Below are 24,131 nucleotides of genomic sequence, written 5' to 3'. Positions count from 1 at the left end.
GTTCTTTGCGCTGCATTTCCTCCCCTCCCTTTGGCTGCTCGGAAAGGAGAGAGAGAGAGAGAGGAAAAAATATATATATCCTTGGCTGGGAGATGCAGTCTGCCGCCACCGCTGTCTCAGCCAGCAATGCAAGATTAGATCTCTAAATGCAGCGAAACACCGCCTGAAAACAGACCAACTCGCGAAGCAAGCAGACAATTCACAGGGCTCCGGCTATTTTGAAGCTTCAAAATATATCTGACTCTCTCTTCGTTGTTCCTCATTCCCAACAATTTCATCACAGGAGAGGAGAAACAAGTAAGGATTTCACTTTCTGATCTGCCTAGAGACACACCTCCCCGCTCCCTCCCCCACCCGATGTGAAGAGTATTCCGGAGGCAAAAAGCTGGAGTGGATTTGCAGCGCCCTAGCGGGAGCGAGGAAAACCTACGGATTCTTTAGCTCATTATCATCTTTCCCAAACGCGATTTCCTTCTTTTGCCTGGTCTCATCGCTCAAGTTTGAGTCGCCCGAAGTCCGGGCGGGAGAGACAAAGCTCCGGGCTCGCCCCCAGCTGCAGGGAGCCGCCGCCTTGCTCAGTGCCTCTGCAGCTCTGCTGCACCGCTGCTTCTCGCCCAGTGCGGATGCTGTAGATCAACAGGTTCAGGGAACTTGAGCGGAATAAGGAGAGACCGCCGGGTGCCGCAGCCCGGGAGCGGAAGGAAGGAAGGATCCATAGACTTGTGGCTTGCGTCGGGGGCGCACGCTGCGCCTGGGCCCCAAGCTGGCGCGCACCCATCCACTCGCCCCTCCAGTCCGGCTGCTCCTGCCAACACCCCACCGGTCTGGGATGTACCTTTCCATCTGTTGCTGTTTCCTCCTATGGGCCCCTGCCCTGACGCTCAAAAACCTGAACTACTCCGTGCCGGAGGAGCAAGGGGCCGGCACGGTGATCGGCAACATCGGCAAGGATGCTCGACTGCAGCCGGGGCTTCCGCCCGCAGAGCGAGGCGGCGGTGGCGGCGGGCGAAGCAAGTCGGGTAGCTACCGGGTGCTGGAGAACTCGGCGCCGCACCTGCTGGACGTGGAAGCCGACAGCGGACTCCTCTACACGAAGCAGCGCATCGACCGCGAGTCCCTGTGCCGCCACAACGCCAAGTGCCAGCTGTCCCTCGAGGTGTTTGCCAACGACAAGGAGATCTGCATGATCAAGGTAGAGATCCAGGACATCAACGACAATGCTCCCTCCTTCCCGTCGGACCAGATTGAGATGGACATCTCAGAGAACGCGGCCCCCGGCACCCGCTTCCCCCTCACCAGTGCGCATGACCCCGACGCGGGCGAGAACGGGCTCCGCACCTATCTGCTTACGCGCGACGACCACGGCCTCTTCGCGCTGGACGTCAAGTCCCGCGGCGACGGCACCAAGTTCCCAGAGCTGGTTATCCAGAAGGCACTGGACCGCGAGCAGCAGAACCACCACACGCTCGTGCTGACCGCTCTGGATGGCGGCGAGCCGCCGCGCTCGGCCACCGTGCAGATCAACGTGAAGGTGATTGACTCTAACGACAACAGCCCCGTCTTTGAGGCGCCCTCCTACCTGGTGGAGTTGCCCGAGGACGCCCCGCTGGGCACCGTGGTCATTGATCTGAATGCCACCGACGCCGACGAGGGTCCCAACGGCGAAGTGCTCTACTCTTTCAGCAGCTATGTGCCCGACCGCGTGCGGGAGCTTTTCTCCATCGACCCCAAGACCGGCCTGATCCGTGTCAAGGGCAACCTAGACTATGAGGAGAATGGGATGCTGGAGATCGACGTGCAGGCTCGAGACCTGGGTCCCAACCCCATCCCGGCCCACTGCAAGGTCACTGTCAAGCTCATCGACCGCAACGACAACGCTCCGTCCATTGGTTTTGTCTCCGTGCGCCAGGGGGCGCTGAGCGAGGCCGCTCCGCCCGGCACCGTCATCGCTCTGGTGCGGGTCACTGACCGAGACTCGGGCAAGAACGGGCAGCTGCAGTGCAGGGTCCTGGGCGGAGGAGGGGCGGGCGGCGGCGGCGGCCTGGGCGGGCCGGGAGGTTCCGTGCCCTTCAAACTTGAGGAGAACTACGACAACTTCTACACGGTGGTGACTGACCGCCCGTTGGACCGCGAGACACAGGACGAGTACAACGTGACAATCGTGGCACGGGACGGGGGCTCGCCTCCACTCAACTCCACCAAGTCGTTCGCAGTCAAGATCCTGGACGAGAATGACAACCCGCCTCGCTTCACTAAGGGACTCTATGTGCTGCAGGTGCACGAGAACAACATCCCAGGAGAGTACCTGGGCTCGGTGCTTGCCCAGGACCCTGACCTGGGCCAAAACGGCACAGTGTCCTACTCCATCCTGCCCTCGCACATCGGCGACGTGTCCATCTACACCTATGTGTCTGTGAACCCCACCAACGGGGCCATCTACGCCCTGCGCTCCTTTAACTACGAGCAGACCAAGGCTTTTGAGTTCAAGGTGCTTGCTAAGGACTCCGGGGCGCCCGCGCACTTGGAGAGCAACGCCACTGTGAGGGTGACAGTGCTAGACGTGAATGACAACGCTCCGGTGATCGTGCTGCCAACGCTGCAGAACGACACGGCTGAACTGCAGGTGCCGCGCAACGCCGGGCTAGGCTACCTGGTGAGCACCGTACGCGCCCTTGACAGCGACTTCGGCGAGAGCGGGCGCCTCACCTACGAGATCGTAGACGGTAACGACGACCACCTGTTTGAAATCGATCCATCCAGCGGCGAGATCCGCACGCTGCACCCTTTCTGGGAGGACGTGACGCCGGTGGTGGAGCTGGTAGTGAAGGTGACTGACCACGGCAAGCCCACTCTGTCGGCGGTGGCCAAGCTCATCATCCGCTCGGTGAGCGGCTCTTTGCCCGAGGGGGTTCCCCGGGTGAACGGCGAACAGCGCCACTGGGACATGTCGCTGCCGCTCATAGTGACTCTGAGCACTATCTCCATCATCCTCCTAGCGGCCATGATCACCATCGCTGTTAAGTGCAAGCGCGAGAACAAGGAGATCCGCACTTACAACTGCCGCATCGCAGAGTACAGCCACCCGCAGCTGGGCGGGGGCAAGGGCAAGAAAAAGAAGATCAACAAAAATGATATCATGCTGGTACAGAGCGAGGTGGAAGAGAGGAACGCCATGAACGTCATGAACGTGGTGAGCAGCCCCTCCCTGGCTACCTCCCCCATGTACTTCGACTACCAGACCCGCCTGCCCCTCAGCTCGCCCCGGTCGGAGGTGATGTATCTCAAACCGTCCTCCAACAACCTGACTGTCCCTCAGGGGCACGCGGGCTGCCACACCAGCTTCACCGGACAAGGGACTAACGCGAGCGAGACCCCGGCCACTCGGATGTCCATAATTCAGGTAGGAGACTTTTAGCATAACTGGGACTTCATATTTTGCTGGTTTTGGAGCTGTCCTGAAACCTTTGGAACAGGACTTAGCCACACTGCTAGCAGCAGTGAGAAGGGAACTTCTTTAAATGAAAAGGATTTACACTTTTGCCACTGCGTGTACAACATATTCTATACATAACTCCTCCCATTTAAATAGTCAAAAATCTACAAGATGTAAATGTCTTACTTTTGCATATTTAAAGTTTATTTTTATAGGTTTTAAAATGTTACCAGGGTTCAGTATGTCATAGTTTATTTTACTTTATTTGTTGGTCTGCATTTCTCTCCAAAACAGAGGATTACTAGAGAGAGAAAAAAATTGTTTCAGTTAATTGACTTTAACATTTTTTTATTTCATTAAAAAAAATCTGATGGCAAAAGAAAGAAATGTATACCCCAATATTAAGAAGTAAATTACTTGAAGCACAACATAGCAACCGGTCAGAATTCCAGAGCCTGAATCAATTTGAGCTAAGGTTTCGCTCCCCACCCCCCGGAAAAATATCAGTTTTTATATTTAAAAAGTGTTTTATATTTAAAAGTTCTCATGAATCTCATTTATTCTTCAGCTGAAACTGTAGCACAATGCATTAGTGTAGCTTAAGGTTTGGAAATGTGAATTATGCTCTGAAGATCTTTCAAAAGTTTGAAAAAATATAGGCTCTGGATAATGACTAGTATCTATCTATGAAAAGTTTATATTTATTTTGTCCTGTGATTTTTTCCTGGTCTTCTTCCTTGGAGTCATTGAGGGATGAACAGAGTACACTAGAGGGGTGTACTCACTCTATGCTGTTGAAAACAGGCTGCAAAGTTGCACTAAAGGCACTTGTGCCAAAAAGAATTCAAGTATGCATTTAGTTTGCATACTGAGTATTTTCAGTATATCTAAGTGATATTTAATATATATTAGATAGTATAATTTAAAGTTATTGGTATATGAAAAAAACTGACCCAGCATGGACACTAGACTCTAACAACAGCAGGTGACTACACTGTGTCTAGTTACTACCTAGTTTCTTTTTTTCACATATTGAGTTGTGTTATGAAAAAAATGTAATTTTTGCTTATTATGAATGCATGTTGCTACAAGTTACTCTGGATGAGCAATACTTGAAATTCAAAATTGAGTTTAACTAAAAGTGACATTTTGGGAGGAAGATTAGTCTGGGGCAAATGAAAATAATTTGTTCACAGTTTTGTGCTTTGAAAAAGCAAATACTGTTTTTATTATTAAAACAGAGTAGTACAATTTCATAATCTTATACTTTTTAACATAAGTGTAACAAATACTAAAACTCAGCAGAACATTTCCTTATAATAGGGTAATGTCCTTGTAAAACAGACTCATACTTGACGCTACCGAATACTAGAGTATCCACTGTAGTATTAAATCCCACTTTTTACAGTGTTTACTACACACCAGTAATCATGATTTTTTGGAGGTCTATATAAAACTGAACAAGATATTCCTCCCATAAAAACTGTAGTTTCTATGAAAGTCTATGAGTGTGTAAAACTGGTATTTATGATAATTTCTTTAGAGGGATATATGTTAAAATATATATATAGATCTTTTGCAATCATTTTATAAATACACATTTGTTATATACCTTTCTTATATTTTTACCATTGAAAGTTAAAAAGATATCACAGAGGGTTAATGCTTAATCTTCCACTTCAAGTACTATGAGTTGAATTCTTATTCAGGGTCCAGTAAAAATGAAGTTTGTGCAGTAGAATTCTCAGCAAGCCTGATTCCTGGTCAGATTAGTGAGGAACAATGTTGGATAGAAGTATCCAGGAGGTTTTGAGGGACAGGGGTCCCTATACAGTGTTTACACCATACTGTTCTTGAAGCTGGTCATTGCCCAAGGGATGGATGATGATGATTCCTCTCATTAGCAGTAAAACTTGAGCCAAAGCAAATCTCACACACACACACACACACACAAAGGGAGAGAGAGAGCTTAAACAGCAAACAAAGGAGACAAACTTCCTTGCTATTCCCTTTTTTCTGGAATCTTAATTCATTCCATAAAGACACAGAAAATGTTTAAGTTCTTGAAATTGTTTCCATAGTGGCTCAGTTGCCCATATTGCTTCTGCCCTGGAAATATCCTCAATATAAAATGTTAAAACAAGCTCTTTTTTTTTTTTTTTTTTCTATTGAGTTTTTGTTGCCCTATAAGGGATGCCTTTTAAATTCCTAGTATGTTAATTTCCTTTTAAATGTGTCAGGTTTTTCTCAGTGCCTATTATGAAGAACAGAGTAAACTGACTACAGTGACCTTGCTGTCTTTCTTTTTTTTAAAACTAGCGTGCTGCACTTTGTGCTGACGTGAGATGCCCAAATTAAAGTGTTCAGGGACCCCATATTCTTGTTTCAAGTGCATTTATTACTGTGTGTTTATTTAACACAGCCTGCTGAGGAAACACACTATTAATCTCATGTATATTTCTGAAGGAAGAATTTTAATTCACAGTGCAACTGGGCTGGCAGCTACTAGGTCTGGTTTATCTTTATTTTCCAGCATCTTGGGTGCTGTTTAGAATATTCCCAGTGTATTTCTATTGATGGACTGAAAATGATATCATAATTGTTTTGAGATAGAATGGTAAAGAGTGGTGATATGAAACAGGAACTTTAGGACTTAAAAGACTCATGTTACAGCTCAAATTCAAATTTCTCAAAAGATTTTGTGTGAATCACAGGGTCTAAAATTTTAAAATTAAGATATATAGGTTTATGGGCATAAGAGTATTTTTAATGAAAATGGATACAGAACAGTCACGTAAACTGGTGTAGAAACAGTGGTTCAGGAGAAAGTATTTTAAGGCAGATTTTCTTCAAGTTTCTCAGCCCAAGTAAAGTCAGTCTGTGAAGTGTTTAAACAATTGACTAGTGATTAAAATATCCTCAGTAGTGTGAATCATAATATAGCATTGTTATAATGAGATATTTTATTTATTTTAAAGCTACAAAAGTGATTTGTGAAAAATAGGAATACAGATTTTGTGATAGGTAAGGCAAATATTACCAAATTTATAAAAGCACTTTTCATAGGAGCAATTTCCGTGTGAATTATTTCATAGGTTAATGTGAGAATCTGAAATCAAGTAGAGGTCATTACTAATTGTCACGAGTAACTTCTAATCGTGGTTTATCAAGAATTATTTGTCCCGGGGTAACTTTTCAACAGGTGTTTTCAATGAAGGTCGTGCTGAGAAGAGGGAGGAGGCTGGGGACTTCTCACTGGTGGGAGAATTTCCAGTTTTGTTGGAACATCTGTATTTTCAGATTTTTTTTTGGTAGCACGTAAAATGTAGTCATTTTAATATGCTGTCATAGAAGAAAATATATTGAGCCAGCAGAATAAGATCTATTGAAATAAATTTTTAAAAGGAATACATTCTTACACAGTGTTTTACAGTTCAGTTTTAAAAGATTCACATTTTGGTTGACTTTAGATTTTTTATGCTGGAAGAGGAAATCCTTTTGATATACCTGGATGGCCTTTTCAATAAAAGCAAATTAAACACATGATAAATACTTATAATCAATACAAATATATAAAAATGAGATTGAGGAATAGAGGGCTAAAGTATCATAGTGTAAACAATAAACTCAGTATTTTAGAATGAAAAGGTGAAAGAAAGTCTTTCCTAGCAACATTAACCATTGTCTGCCTTGTTCCTACTTCTCTAATACAAGAGATCCTTGGCTTGGGACTCAGATGAGTTTTCAAGACCATGATCTTCAAAAATTCATACTCTAGTATGTTAGTGATTTCAGTAACAAACACAAAGTGTGTGAACAATTTTTTCATTTACGATTTTAAAGCGTTTTTACCGTGTTATTCCAATACGGCACAGTTTGATAAATTACATGCATTTATTTACATAAACTTGATATACATCTCTATTTCTAGGGGTTTGGTGGGCTGAGAAGGAAGGGGATATCCCTTTCTTACTGCATGCCTCCAGCACTATCTTGTCCACTCTTCTTTTTTTTTAAAGTTTTTTAAAAGATAGGATTAATTTCTACTTCAAATTAACATGAGTACACAATCATAAAACATATATTTCTGTTTTACCATATATTAAAAGTAGTACAAATAAAGTGGAGGTAAGTTTAACTAAAAAGATAACAATTAAAGTGGTTTGAGTTTCTTTGGAGAAGAGTTTAAAATCCAAATTATTATAATCATTCTTAATATATTATTTTTATTCTTAGTTTTGTGTGCACCCATGAAAATCTCAGCTGCAACGTAAATCTCTGTGCATTTCTCTATTTTATAATAATATGAAAACACAAAATGCATAACTTTTTTACTATATGAATTAGAAACCTGAGAATCTCATTTTTAATATTAGTTGATCTAACTACTCATGAGGTATTAACTTCATTACCGATTAGTTTTTAGTTTTCAATACAATTCTCAAAATATTAGCTAGGTAGTACTTTATCATCCTTACAGTCTTATCCTTACATCCTTATCAGTCTTTTAAAAATGTAAGAGTAAGATGATTTTTAATTTTACTTAAGGTCTTTTAGTGTGTTCTATAATTTTACTTGAATTCTATGACTGAATTTTATAATATCAATAAATATTGTCATATAGAAATCTGCACGGATGACTTTGAAATTTTATTCTTGGCCTCATCACGTTATTTAAGGCTGTGTGCGATCATGAAAAATATCAGATCATAGAAAGGTATGCCCTAAAATTCCTATCTCAACTTCTTGAACATATTTTTTAGTCAAGAAAAAAAATGTACATGTTCTAAAACATTATCTATTGCCTGTAACTATATTGATCAAGCCACACCCAAAAAATAAAATAAAATAAAAACATTTTCTAGAAACTTTTCTTTATAAAGTTGATATTATAATGCATATTATTCACTGTTTTATGGTACACAGATACACATTTACATATGAGGTTAAAATAAATGAATTATTCTTAAAATAATCCCAAATATCATCCCTTAAAGAACTAAGAAATATACATATTTTAAAAGAAAAACACCTTAAAAATCTCCAGATAAATATTTAATATTGTTGAAAAATACAGTGTTTGTACTTTATCATGTTTCACTACCATTGTCAGGTTTCAAATCTTACACTGTTATTGCTCCTTGTGCAATATAATGCAGTAAAATATATCTATAAAAGATGTAAGTTAAGAAAGTATTAAAAAATTTTTAAGATTAATAAAGGTTTACATGCATTTACTGCAGTGAAGGTCATCTCTGCCCATATTTATGAAAATGTGAGGAATCAAACTTCCTGGCAAAATTAACATATGTGTATACGTATGTATATGTCTTTATATTTTCAGTATAATGCACATAAATACTCAAGCACAAATATTAGCCCATTTTTATACTTTTTTAGTTCAAAGGTAGTTCTTCTCTTATTAAGGATGAACTCAAACCTTTATTTTTCTTTGAAAATATTTTAAAACTTGATGACTCACTGTTTTAAAGCTTCAAACATTTTGAAGTTCCTTAAAGTAGAGCTAGTTATTCCAGAGCAATTAAGGAACACCTGATCTTCAGTGGACAATAGGTTGGAGTTTATGTAGATTAAGAGAAAAAAAATTTCATGCAAGTTTCTGATTCTTTGGTGAGGATGGTGAGATGGCTGGAGGCACTGTGAGAATATTTGCCAGGAGTCTGATGATGAAACAACAGGACGAAGGTGAAGCCACTAGAACTGGGCTCATGCCAGTCGGGAAGTGAAGCTTAACACCCCTATGCTGAGAAGTCTTGCAATACACTCAATTCTTACAAATGCACCTGCTAATTATGATATTAGTCATTGCTCCAGAATGTATTCCCTTCAGTGATGCTTCTGTTTAATAAATCCCACAGGGCATTATCTTAAAGCCATATTTTAGTAAAGCCATTAGGGAAAGTTTTTTTTGTTTTTTTTTTTTCTATTGAATTCCTTCAATCAATGACTGTATATTTGTTAGAGAATAGCGTCAAGGTCATTTTGCCTATCAATTTGAAGATAGTGTGACTTCTGCCACCCACCTACAAAACACTTTTAAATCTTCATCAGACCTACACTTATCTATTGTCAACCTATTTTAGCAGAGGAGACGCTGACAAGAATTCCCTTCAGTGGCACACAGTATTTTACAGTTAGTCATAGGTTTCACCAGTAGCTTTGATGGTGATATATTGCTATCCTTCGGTCTCCTGAAATAAAGTATCTATAATAAAGGAGTCCTTAATGACATCAACATTCCCTACCGTGACTAAGCAGAAGCCTGCTCTCACCTCCTTGCTACTACAGAAGTATAAATTCAATATTTTTTAAGGTAAAGCAAAAAAAAAATGTAACAAAATACAAATGCAAAGTTGTGGCAGTGTAGGTGGCATTTTTCACTTGTGTGCCCCATGGTCTTCCAGTGAGAGACTGTAAAATTGGTTTCAGACAGTGTTTGAGAAAATCTATTGATATACATGTGACACACTTCTATTTGTTCTGGTCCTAGTGACATTCTGATTACTGGTATTTGTAGGCTCTGCCCCGGATATATTCCAGGGAGCTTTATTGTAGTGAAATGACTCTTACAGTTCATTGAGCATCTAGCATAAATGTACTAAATATGATTGGCACGTTTGCATATATTTATTCAAAAAATAAGGCAGTTAAGCAGCATAATTATGGGAAAACGAATCATAACAATAAAAGACCATTTAAGTTAACAAGCTTTGTGATCAAAGGATAAATACAGGTTGGATAAATTAGACTTTAGATGTAACTAATCTACATAAATAGACTTTGGTCTGATTAAGGGAATAGAATATATTAAAATAATTTAATGGTATTAGAAATGCATTTTATTTCAGACATTATGAAATATTTAAAGACTTGAGTTATTTTCTTTATGTTTCTATTCGATGAAATGGTCATGAACCATATTTGTATTGAGTGAAAAATGGGCAAAGTAAAGATGACTATTATCTTTGTAAGCTTCTGTTTGGTAGAATACACCCTGTCCAAACAATATTTATTGTTTTTTAGACTTGTAATGTTTTTGATTGATTTTTAATTAGTGGCACACATTAAAGGGACCATTTAAAGGACAGTTTCTTGTTTATTTCCTTTATCAGCTAAAAGCAGCCTTTGTAAAATATGAAAATGTGAGCATTAAAAGTCTATTTCAAGTTTTCAAAGCTATATATTCATAATTTTTCATATATTCATATTTCATATATTCATAATTCATAATTTTGTAGGTATATACTGTTTTTAAGAAACACTAGATACATGTTTGTAAATTATATTAATACTTAATGTAGATAATGACTTTATGTTCTCAAATTTTCTAATGCTATTTTGATGGCATATATATGTTTAAATAACAGATTTAACTTAGGTGACTCAACTAATTTCTTTCCAACAACTGTGGTGCTTAGGTATGTTTTCTTCAGCTTCATTTAGTGGTAACTTTTAAAAAATGTAATTTAAGCATAAGTCATCAATTGGTATACTTCTTTACAATATTTCTACCTGAATCCTTAATAATCATTGCTAAACAATGATTGGGTTGTACTTATACCCAGAATTTTTATGTCCTCCAATTCAATAAAACTCAAATTGAAATATACACATATATCCTAAATTTTGATATCTTTCTTTTATAATGCAGAAACACAACAAGTATTTTATTGTAGGCAGACATGTTCACGGGGTCAAAATTTCTTTTTTTTATTTTTATAATCCAATTTTAGACAATCAATGTCTTAGAAAAATTCTTAAATTTTTATTTATTTGCAGTACGAACACTTGTATCAGTTTTGAAACCTAAAGTTATAGTTTTCACTCTCAAGATATATTAATTCCTTTTCTCTTCACAGACCCCAATATAAATACCTTTGCTGAAAGCTCTTCATTTCATTTACCACAGAATATTTTACCAGAATATACTGAGATTATTTTAGGACTGCATATTTGGTAGACTTTTGCTATTTTTCCACAACACCAGAGCAATTGCATATGCAGAGCTGATATTTATAAAGGCAGTTCACCTATAATTACCATGAGAAGGATCATCTAACCACAGTGTAAAGTGACCAAAATGCGCTTTTACTGATGTCCCCATTTCAGTAGATGAGGTAACAGTAAGAAGTTAGAATGCTTGAGAAATAATATGTTTAAAATCTTAGCAAAACTTACTAGGAAAAAATGTTATCCTTTAGTATTTGGAAAAACAGGACTTAACTTTAAAGGGGATATTTTCCATTTCAAACTTGATAATTGCTTAGTGATACATCTTTATATAAATATGAGGCATAAAAGTTTTCTGAAATTTTGAAATTTGAAAAATAATTTGCTTTGATTTCAATAGTTCTATCAGCAAAAACCCAGAAGATTATCTAAATATTGGTGGATTCTATTACCGTGTCTTCTTGAGGCACAAAATTCCCTCTATTTTGCTTTGGCAGTTTTGCCTCTATTTTAAAATAGTTTATCCAAATTAACTTATTACATTAAGAATGTGAATAAGAGGAGTTATAAGTCATGCAAAATGAAAGAGAAATCAACCATCTATCATTACTAACATTCCCATTAAGACAGAATTAAAGATTACATGCAAACTTGCCTTCACATAGTTTGAAGGCAAGACACTTGATTTCTTCATTTTTATTATTATTTTAGTTTTGCATGATCTTGTGTAACATTAATGAACTGTTTTTTCTTTTTATTTTAAGCCAACCCTTACTCTCTTATTTTAATCTTCATTGATTAAATCAGAAATTTCTGATTAATGAGAAATTTTGGAGATACAGTTGACTCTTACTTGGCATGGTATATGCATGGAATGCATTTGTAATTTTAGGAACTATGAAAATATGTTGGTGCTAATGCATGAACCTAAATGTAGATAAAGACACAGGATGACTGAGAGTAGATATTGTATGAAAAATAGGAAATATTTTAATACAACACATATATTGAAAAAATTGTTTATAACCTTGCACTTTTAGTGTTGGCAGATGCACGGATAGTAATTATTAGCTAAATTTCCAGATCCTGAACTTCTAGGAAAGCTACTATTTATTCCTGGATAATAATAAGGCAGGAAATAAGAGAACTAGCCTACTAAACAAATCCCACTCACAGGCAAGGTAAGGGTTATTGACAAAAGCCTACTCTGCAGTGTGGCCCTGATATCAGATGTGCCAATACCAACAAATGAAGCAAAATGGCTAAGTTGGGAGAAACTAAATGACAGGAAATACATTTGAAACATTTTTTTTCTGATTTTGAGCAATAGGCTTTCCATGATTTTTTTTTTTTTTTTTTTTTACAATTAAGGCAATTACATAGTTATTTGGGTTAGAATGCATGCCCAGTTCCCTATCTCAAAACGCTATTTGTTACCACCTGTGGCTATTTCTATTTAAAAAAAGAAACATAATTACTATGAGTCTCAGCAGTCTTAGAGTAAATTTTTGCAATTACAATCCTTGGGCAGATGTGTGAAAATGGCAGATTAATTCCTGCCAGGATCTTTCTGTTCCTCGTGCATTTTTAGGCTTGGTGTTGCCTGCTTATTAGAGTGGCTCTGTTTGCTCTGGTTAAAGGTTATGTCAGTGTTTCCATAGTAAATCTCTAGAAATGAAGATCCACAAGTCAGCCATTAAATTTTGCCTTAGGTGAAAAGTTGACATGTAACGTCTCAGCAAAGGAGTAGATAATATTTTCCATCGCACTCCTCTGTTGTCTGGTTAAGTTCGAAGTAAATGGTAGTAGGACCATTTGAGAGTGTTGAGAAAGCAGGACTTAGACTAGCAGGCAAAAAGAAAAGTGCACTCTTTTGAACTATAAAATAATATCTAGTCAACAGAAGTGGATGGAAGTATTTTAATTCTGTGCTTGATCCTAAAGCTACTTAATGCATAAGAATTTTAAAGAGCCACAATAAAAATATATTGAGGCTGGATGGCTAATGAGATTTAACATTCTATCAATTTCCATTCATTCCTTCTTTTGATTGTGATATGTTAACTCTATCCTTTTTTTTTAATTGGGGTATAGTTGCTTTATAATGCTGTTAGTTTCTGCTGTACAACAAAGTGAATCAGCTATATGTATATATATATATATATCCCATCCCTCTTGAACCTCCCTCCCCCCACCATCCCACCCATCTAGGTCACCACAGAGCACCAACCTGAGCTCCCTGCGCTATACAGCAGGTTCCCACTAGCTATCTGTTTTACACATGGTAGTGTATATATGTCAATCCCAATCTCCCAATTCATTCCACCCTCCCTTCCCCCTGCTGTGTCCACACGTCCGTTCTCTACATCTGCGTCCCTATTCTTAATAAAGATCTAATTGATCTACACACAAAATAATGTTATTAAGTCTGAACAGTTTTAAACCTCTGGGTCAGTGTTGTAACTCTTTATTAGTAAAGTTAATTTGTCACAAAGCTGTCTAGATAGGAGAATGCTTGAGGACAGTGACCACATCCACCTTGCTTGTCGTTATAGTTGAGAGAACCTAGCATGGTTTCTATTGCATAGTGGGCACTTAAAATATGAATTATTTGTAATGTCCTGTGATCACTGATCAGATATGAGCCGGAGCTTGGATTCAGAATTAGAAATTACTAAGGTCAAACCTAAGACCTTATGTACAGAAACATGCTGAAATAAGGATCTGTTGCTAAATAATTTATTTGAAGGTGGCCTATTTGATAATTTTTATTTATAGTTGTTACCTTTTTAATAACTACAATGAAAATTCCTATACAGTTCTATTGATAATATTACCAATTCATGGAAAAAAACAAGTGATCAAGGTTCACAATTATGAACATCAATCTTCGCAGAATGTGTTTATATTTATGTGTATATATGTAGATCCATATATATATATCCATAAATATATTTACATTGTATCAAGAGAAATAGTGTTGGTAAGAGAGTATCTTTCATCTTTTGTTCTGTTCCTTGGTATGGTTAATAAAATATTGAAACTATGCAATTCAGGTGTTATATTAAGGCTTTGAAAATCACACAGCTCTAGTAAATTAAGAAACTAATGTGATCCTTTTTTCTATGTTTTAATTAATTTTAAGATAATTATATTTATAGAGACTCCATAAAATATACACTTATTTTTTATATGAATTTTTAATGAAATTATAGATAAACCATAAATAGTAATTTTGATTACATTTATTTGTATTTGTTGACAAATACATTTATTTGTATTTTTTATGATTTAATCACTTTTGTACCAGAAATTTGCCATTTGATGATGGGAAAAGAAAATCACCATGGGCAGTTATCAAATGTATGTAATAATACAACCTCAACTTACAAAACTTTTCTTGAAATTTCAGAATCTATCTTGCGTAGGTAATATGAAATTTCAGTGCACATTTTGGGGAAACATAAACTACATGTTCATGTAAACAGTATTTTCCCATTTCAGTATTGTTATTTAAAATACATTCACAACCTGAAAAGTTGTTCAATCCATAATCATTAATTCAAGAATAAGTAATGAAATAATTTAAAGAGCTCTTAATTGAAATACTTTACTACTTTTAAGCTATTATAGGACTTAATTACTATTTATCTGAATTTTAAATTTTGATAGCAAAATTCAAGTCAAATAATAAGGAGGCTTGGTAGAATAAAGGCTTCAAGCAGAATGAGCTTTCAAACCATATTCAAAATTTAATTATCCTCATTTGCCAGAATAGCTGAGATTCAAAATGATGGGGAAAAAAAGAAACAATAGAAAGGAGCATAGAAATATAAATTTAAGAAGTTTAGGATTCATTGTCAATTATCATTTATAAAGAAGAGAAGAACTTTTGGAAAGATTAAACTAATAGTGTCAAATATTATGTAAGATTAACCTACAAATAACAAGTTCTCAATGGAGACATATATATCCACAATTATCTAAACATTATAGTTCAAGTTCATCTGTAAATTCAACCTGGAATATTTGGCATTTTGGGGAAAGAAAGCCCATCAGCAGTCAGAGCTGCTCTCTCCAGAAGGAAAACCAGGGTGGGTCTTGGTTTCATGGCACTACAAAAGGTCTGTGTATCTGGGGAAGATATTCTTTTAGACATAGTGGATCAGAAGCTGGACCTGTAATACTTCATAATCTGTCTGAGTTTTAATTCTTTCTCAGAATGTGCTTGTTCTTGAACTATCATACATGTGTTTTTTTTTTGTTTTTTTTTGTTTTTAGAAAAAGAATACAGCTGAGAAATCTTCTGGAAAGGTGGCTTCCAGATAATGTTGGTAGAATGTGAATGTTTCGCAGATGTACTAGTTTTCATGAGTTTAGTCTTCACATAAAACTGTATAATCTAAACACATGTATCATCTGCTTAAAGTTTTCAAAAGTTGTTTATATAGCTGAAAAGTATCATCAAAACATAATTTGAGTGAAGCAAATGGAAAGGAATTATTATTTATGTCTTATACTGACCTGTTCTAATTCTTTTCTTCCTATCTTTGCCCTCTGGTCTCTTTTCTGTGATATTCATTCAGAAAATTTATTTTTACAGGGATACCTTAAGAACCTTGCACATTAGTATATAGCTTAAATATTTTAAAAGAATGTAGATATATAGGTTGATGAGACCATGGTGGTATTTATCACCAGATTAATATTTAACTATAGAGTTTTCCCTCAGTATCTGTGGGGGATATGTTCTAGGACCTCCGTGGATTCCAAAATCCAAAGATGCTCAAGTCCCTTATGTAAAATGGCATAGTATTTGCATATAACCTACACACATCCTCACATATACTTTAAATTCTCTCTAGATTACTCACAATACCAAATGCAATGTAAATGCTATGTAAATAGTTCTAAATACAATGTAAATGCTAGGTAAATAGTTGCCAGCTTGCAGCAAATTAAAGTTTTGCTCTTTGGAACTTTCTGGAAATTTTTTTCCCCAAATACTTTCTGTCTGAGATTGGTTGAATCTGAGGATGTGTAACCTGAGGATACGGAGAGCTTGACTACATGTACATTTGGACTTGAGATTATATAGTTATTTTACATAGTGGAGCTATATGGGGTGGGTTGGATTTCAGATGGGTTGGATTGATAGTATTATGTTTAACATTATTAAAATGCATTTAATAGACAAGAAACATATTTATTTAGTTAAAATTAAAAAACTTCTTGGATTTCCCTTAATCTAGACTTGAGTATATATTTTAAGAAGTAAATTATTGATGTTCTTTTTTGTGTAAAAACAATACAATAAACCTCTGTACATGACTCCCTCTTTTTGTTCTTCAGGCAAGAGTGTTCTCTATTGAGATAGAGTAGAGAAAGTATCCTCCATCTGCCACTCCCGAAAATAGAATGCTTAGTTTTTTACCTCTGGATAAATCTTCTTCATATATTTATGCCTATGCAGGTCAGAGAAATAGACTAACATATCAGTTCATAACATAAGGAAGGGAAATCTATAGTTAAACTTCGTCAACAAATTCATTAAAATTATTTTCATTTGAAATTTTCCATTAAGCCTCAGTGAACTTCAGCTTTATTTAAATACTCATCGTTTAACTAGAGAAATTAAATCTCCAAGGACACATCTGTTATTTAATGATATTATAGTTTGGGTTTTGTTTGGTGAAAGCGTGGGATGGTGATGGAAAGGCACTAGGGGTCGGAGAAGGAAAGGAGCTCTAATTCAATATCCCCAGGTAATATGATATAAATAATTGGAAAAAAGAGATATTATTTCAGTTGGTTAATTGTAATAAACCTATCTTGTTAGAGCATTAAGGTAGAATCAACATGTTGGGAAACAGATAAAAGGTGCATGAAAGCATTTAAAATTCAATCATTAGGTTTTATTGCACCTATCTGCTCCCAGGAAATGTAATTGGAAATTTGATTCATTGACCTTTAGCTGCCATTTTGGATCACAGTTCCAAAGCCTAATGTTTTCAAGTTGGACATTTGAAGTTAATTTGATAGAACCATATTCAGTACATTTTTAACCCAATTATCTTTTTGAACAAAATTTCAAAACATAAAATCAGGCTTAATGGGCTGGTGTGTATTTGACAAAGCATCAGCATAGTTATTTAATCCTGAATCTGGTTAAAGCAACTAATGTTCAACTTAAGGTTTCTATTAACTAGAAGGACTGGCGAACTTTTTACTGCTGTTTTATTCCCGAACTCCTGCTTCCCATTAATTATTCTCTGGATCTATATTACACTACACTTATAGTTACAACATCCAATTACACTAAAATTACTTACCATGACATAAGAAAAAAGCAGTATTTAGTATTACAGGTGATTATTCTTAATTTCAAAAATTTGGGCACTCCCCAACCCCTTTCACCAACATAAGTATGATACCACAGGACCCTCCTAAAATATTTCTTATGTCTTCACGCAGAAGGGTGATATATGACAAAATTATATGCCTAACAGGAGAAATACATTATGCAAATTGATCATGATTTCTTGTCAGCGTTTGTGTACTGCTCTGCTCACTGAAGTCCATGTAACTTGGAAAAGAATCATGATTAGATGGGTGTTTCTTCAGCCTATGAGATCAGATTTCTGAAATGTTTATATAGTGATGAGCCAGATGTACACAGCTTAACCTTATAATCCCATTTCACAGCTTTTCCAAATACTTGGAAACTTGTTAAGTATGAAGCTGATTATTTTGGCAGCATAGTTCCATTAATAGGATTCGGATCTTCCTTATTTACAAGCCAGCACTGTTAAAATAATCTAGTATGTTAAATCGACATGGAAACTGAAAAAAGAATCCATTTAAGGGCTCATTGACAGGGAAATTTTCTCTAAAGCTTTTTAATGTTTTTTTTTTTTTTTTTTAATTGACCATAATATTAGAACACACATGGTGCAGGTGAATGATGTAAAAGTTTTAGATACTATGCTATCACCACTTTGGTGTGAAGCAATTACTACTCGGATTTCTCATACTTCTATCGTAATCTTGATAAGCCATATAAGACCATGCATCTGCCCTTTACAAATATTTCTTTCAGCATTATCTCAGTTGCAAGGCCTTGCATGTCATTTGACATGTGAACTTATTTTAAATGCACTCATCCTTTTTTTTAATGAATAGAGACAATACAGAATAATGTAATAATGTGTCATGATTTTCATTATGCTTATTTATAGGTTCTGCAGTAATAGATGGAGAGCATACTGTTATGCTTTCAGTTTGAGCTATTTATGCACCATGCTACTAGGTGCACCATTTCATATTTTTGATGTTCTGTCCTCTCAAGAAAAAGGGTATCAGGATCCTTAAATCAAATTAGACTGGGAAGAGTTTCATACTTTGTCTTTTTTATATTAAGTTCATAGTTTTATAAACTACCTGACTCTGCTTGAATAAACTCATGCTCCTTCAGAGAAAGGAAAAACCTATTTTTCAAACTATATATTACAACCTGATTCTCTGTTTTGTAAAGAAGGAAAAAGAAAACAGACTGTCAGTGAAGAGAACAGTTCTTCTGCTTTTTTTATCTTTTTTGGGAGAATTATCTACTTTGTGTTTTATATTTACACAAAAATGTGTCTAATGGACCCAAAATAAGGAAACATAATATTCTTAACATCTCTAATCATCGGGGAAAGGCAAATCAAAACCACAGTGAGATATTACCTCACACCCGTCAGAATGGCTACAATCAAAAAGAACACAAATAACACATGTTGGCAAGAATGTGGGGAAAAGGGTACCCTTGTACACTGTTAATGGGAGTGTAAATTGTTGCAACCACTGTGAAAAGCAGTATGGAGGTTTCTCAAAAAACTAAGACTATAATTACCCTATGACCCAGCAATTCCACTCCTGGGTATATATCTGAAAAAAAAACAAAAACACTAATTTGAAAATATATATGCACCCCAGTGTTAATAGCAGCATTATTTAAAATTGCCAAGATATGGAAGCAACCTAAGTGTTTATCAACAGATGAGTGGATAAAGATGTGTTTTATATATATATACACACACATACAATGGAATACCACTCAGCCATAAAAAAAATGAAATTTTGCCATTTTCAGCAACATGGATGGACTTGGAAGGCATTATGCTAAGTGAAATAAGTCAGAGAAAGATAAATACTGTATGATGTCACTTATATGTGGAATCTAAAAAATATAACAAACTAGTGAATATAACAAAAAAGAAGCAGACTCACAGAGATAGAGAACAAACTAGTGGTTACCAGTGGGTGGGTGGGGACAGGATAAAGGTGGGAGTACAATCTATTGGGTGTAAATAGGCTCAAGGATGTATTGTACAACATGGGGAATATGGCCAATATTTTGTAGTAACTGTAAATGGAAAGTGACCTTTAAAAATTGTATTTAAAAACAAAAAAACCTTACAGCTCTAAAAGTAATCAAAAGGACTTGGAAATAAAAGAAAGTCACTGTTTCTACCAAGAGAGGCACTTAACCATTCTTCATGGCCAAAGATACTGAAAATTAATTTCCATATTTATTGGCACAAGTCTGAAAACAGATATTCTGAAAAGCTAAGGAACTGGTATTTGTCAAGGTAAACCGGAGAATATTTGTCCAGAAAACCTGGCATACCCAGAAATTATTCAGATAATGACATTAAATAAAGTTGTAAGAATAATTATACATTTTAATAAAATATGCATGCAAATCCCTACCAAAAAACCCACATAGAATTAGGTAACCTCTAAAGAAGAGCTCTTCAAGGACAATTGATATGTAAATATGTATTGAATAATAAGATTTTTGGACCCTTATTTTTTGTGTGTGACATATTCCAAAGATGAAGCTGCTCCACTGAGACTGTGCCTCTAGACCTGTGTGGTCATTGCTGGTCTAGTGTCTTTTGGATTTCAACTACTGTACCATCAAACTGGGAATTTGTAGTAAGCCTCTAGGGGTGAATTGGCTACATTTGACCACAGGGCCAGTTACTCCCTTCCTGCTTGATTTTAAGCTAGTCAACAGTTTTCTTAGAAGAAGACACTTTACTCTTGAGAAAAACAGCTATTACAAAAGGCTGATATGCAGAAATTGTTTTATTCATTAAAATAATTTCAAGTTATTTTCCAGTATATGTGACTTTGAGTTTCTCTTTTCATTTTTTTTATACTGACTATATTTTTTCCCTAATTTTAAGAGGAATTCTTACTTATTGCAAAAATTCCACTATAAAAGCCATACCTAAAACAGTGTCCAGTATATAGTTAGAACTCATTATATACTTGTGGACTGAAGGTAAAGTTGAATTTCAAAAGTTATAATTGCTTACAGTTTAGACCTCAGAGGTAGCTATTGCTAACTTTTTTGGTTCACATCCACAATCCCTTCTCTAATTATGAAATCTAAAGGACTCCGGCCTGTACAGATTTAAGGCTATTTTAAATTTTTATTTATTCCACTTAGTGTTAATATCAATATTTTTTACCACAGAAATATTAATATGTTTAATTTTGAGGTGTTATACCAGTTCCCGCTGGGATGAGTAATACGTGACATACACACATGCACGCACACACACACATAACTAGATTTTTACAATAAGTGGTATATACTACACAATACTGTAGCCAACTATATTTCAATTTTAAAAAGTGGTACATACAAAACATAATATATTAAAGCTGCTTTTTCCTCAAAATTATATAAATGTAGCATAGATATCTTTCTATGTCAATGATGTAGTTTCATATAAATGGTGGAATTCTTGGCCAATTAATGGATATATTATAGTTCATTTCATCAGTTACTCTCTGACTGACGGATTCTTTACACTGAGATTCTATTCCCAATGACTTGGTTTAAAAATAAAAAACAAACTTGCTTTTCAGTCCAGAGCAAGTTGCTTAACTTCTTTTTTCTGTTTTCTTATTAAGTCTAATAATATTTGTTACCCATAGGGCTGTCATAAGTGTCAAGAATGAAATATGATTGTGCTTATAAATAATATTGACGATGCTAAATTCTGAAGAAATATTAACATGTTATTATTATTTTTGTTAACAGCAAAAGACATAAAACATTCTGGAGCAGTTAAACTTTAGGGTGCTGATATGTAGACATATTCCCTGTAAAAACAAAATTTCAGTTGACCTCAACGTTAGCATTTGTACAAGAGTACAGTTTTATTCCAGATTACTTATGCTTATAAAAAAGTAATTTTCCTGGAATGCAAATGTATTTTACTGTACATTTCTATTTTGATTTCTCGGAACCAGAAGTGATCACTTTTGCTTTAATGTTAAATAGACATTTTAAAATGTGACTGATTTTTGATAGACTATTTTGTGAAAATTGGTTTCTAGATGTCTAAACATTCCTAAACTACCAAAGTAAACTCTGAAGTGGAAAGATGTTATTAAGTCTTCCTTAAGAACTGTGCTTTTTATGCAGGGAGACCCTGTAGGAAGAAAAACTCACACTAGGTAGAAACTGAAGAGAATTTTCCACAAAAGAACTGTTTTAGGGCAATGAATACTAGAAAGTTAGAGACATTTGACAGCGCCTGATTTCATTTACACTTCTTTTCATGTGAGAAAATTGAAGCACAGAAATGTTACCGCAGCTTGCCAGGAATAGAGAACTAATGTCATCTGACTCAGAGTTTAGGGTTTTTACTCCCACACCAGTTGGAATATCATATTTGACATTCATTTCTATTGAGGTATCTATAGATTATGGGAACATCTTGTAGCATGATAATTGCTGCAATAAAGTAATACAGCTTAGTCCCTAGACTGCAGGTCAATTTAGAAGAAAATTATTTAAGGTTTCCACATAGGAAGCATCAAAAACTCTGCTGGAGCCTATATACAACATGTTGTCACAAGGTCTTTCAAATGGGAAACCATCAGTAGTGTCAAGAGGTTCTGTAGCTTTTCCTATAGTATTTCCATTTGTAGTGAAAATACTTCCAAATTTTGGAGACTCCAGAAGCAGCCCTGGATTCTCAGATTTGATCACAGAACTGGCTTTGATTCTTTTATTCTAATCAAAATTGTCCAGTAGCCGTCATTGCTTTTATTTGTGTTTAATTCAGAGCTGCCCAGTTATAGGAATAAAGCCATTCAAGGGGCTGTGACCTGGTATTAGAACTCTGTAGGGAGTGTTGATTAACAAGCATGATTAGAATGAAAATAATCTGTAAAACACGACAGACAATGATAAATAGAATAAAATAGAAAGCAAAGGGCAATACACACAAAAGCAAGATGAATCATATAGCACTTGCAGGTTTTTTATTTGAAAGAGTGCAAAATGTTGAGTCAAAGTATCTCGTTCATATTACTTACTCATATTGGAACCTCCGGCTAGCCTTTCATGAATTCCACAGGCCTCAGCTTCTCCATCCATAAAATAGAAATAATTATAACGGCCCCATCCAGTGAGGCTGAAAGGAAATAATAGATTTGGAAGAGTTGAAATACTGTGACGACATCAACCTCTTAAATATGTAAGGAAGCACAGGAGACAGAGTTCTCAGAACTGGAGAGTTCTTTTCTCTGGGAATGAATTGGTTACTCTTATTCTAAGTGCACTCTAGAGGAACTTGTAATACAATTCAGGAAACTTCATGCATCTGAGTGCATTTTGTTTTAGGTGTTCCCATGATGGTACTGTTTCCGCAGTTTTAAGTTGTTTGGAATTGAATATAAACATGCTATAAATCACCTAAAACCTAAATCACTTAAAAATATAAATCGTTTTTCGATCAGGTACCTTCCAAGTGCATACTCTGTGAGGAAGTCTATGTCCTTCAGAGGATGAAAATGATGTGTTTTTTTCCTAAACCATGACCTAATTAAGCCTAGTGCATATGTAAAAATGCCTCATTACTATTTTATCTACAGGAGTGGGTAGAGTAAAAAAATATTAATTATATGGTTAAGAACTGAGACTTCGTCTTTCTAAATCAGGAGCCTGCAACTTTTTTTTTTTTTTTTTTATGACGGGCCAGAGAGTATATATTTTAAAGTTCAGGGGTTGTACGGTCTCTGTCACAACTACTCAACTTTGCTATTGAAGCATGAAAGCAGCCATAGACAACATATAAATGAAAGGGCATGGCTGAGTTCCAATAAAACTTTGTTTTCAAAAACAGAGAATGAGCCCCATAGCCAGCCAGGGTTCACCAACCAATTTTGTAAGTCATTACTAACTGTTAATAATATTTCTTAATTTTTTCCATTTGAGTGTTTGCTAAAAAACTGCACTATGTAGACTTTAAATAGTTTCTAACAAAATCAAAATGATTATCTGTTATTTTAAAACCAGTTATTGGAGGAATGCTGGCTTATTGTCTCATGATGTGATTCTCTAGATAGCATTGCTTCTTTCACTAGAGGAGAAAAATTCTTAGAATTAAAGTCTTCAAGCAAAGAAAGAACTGGGGATGCTTGAATTAGATATTAAGTGACAGTCTGATAAAGAGTAGAGATATTTCATTTCATTTAATGCTAATGTTTAAAAATATGTTAACATTAGTAAAGACACTTAACTTTATTTTAATTTCAGGTATGAACGCCAACCTGAAATAGCTATTTCCACTGAATCATGCATTTTAAATGTGATACTTATATTTCAGAGGGAAAATGAAAAATATTCTAGTAATCTAATACTCACAAATTTGAT

At 36.1% G+C, this 24,131-nt stretch overlaps 1 protein-coding gene across 1 annotated transcript in view; it reads left to right on the top strand.

Moving 5' to 3' along the window:
• The first annotated feature begins 651 nt into the window (after positions 1-651).
• PCDH17 (protocadherin 17) overlaps positions 652-24,131 on the top strand; it is a 98,536-nt gene continuing 75,056 nt past the window's right edge. Inside the window, exon 1 of the mRNA XM_061170690.1 lies at positions 652-3,400. Coding sequence (XP_061026673.1) covers positions 830-3,400 — 2,571 coding nt within the window. The 5' untranslated portion in view covers positions 652-829. The remainder of the gene's footprint in view (positions 3,401-24,131) is intronic.

This window comes from Eubalaena glacialis, chromosome 16 (genome assembly GCF_028564815.1).
Source record: "Eubalaena glacialis isolate mEubGla1 chromosome 16, mEubGla1.1.hap2.+ XY, whole genome shotgun sequence".
NCBI lineage: Eukaryota > Metazoa > Chordata > Mammalia > Artiodactyla > Balaenidae > Eubalaena > Eubalaena glacialis.
Note: the sequence above shows the minus strand (reverse complement) of the source record. Positions and strands in the feature narration are given on the sequence as shown.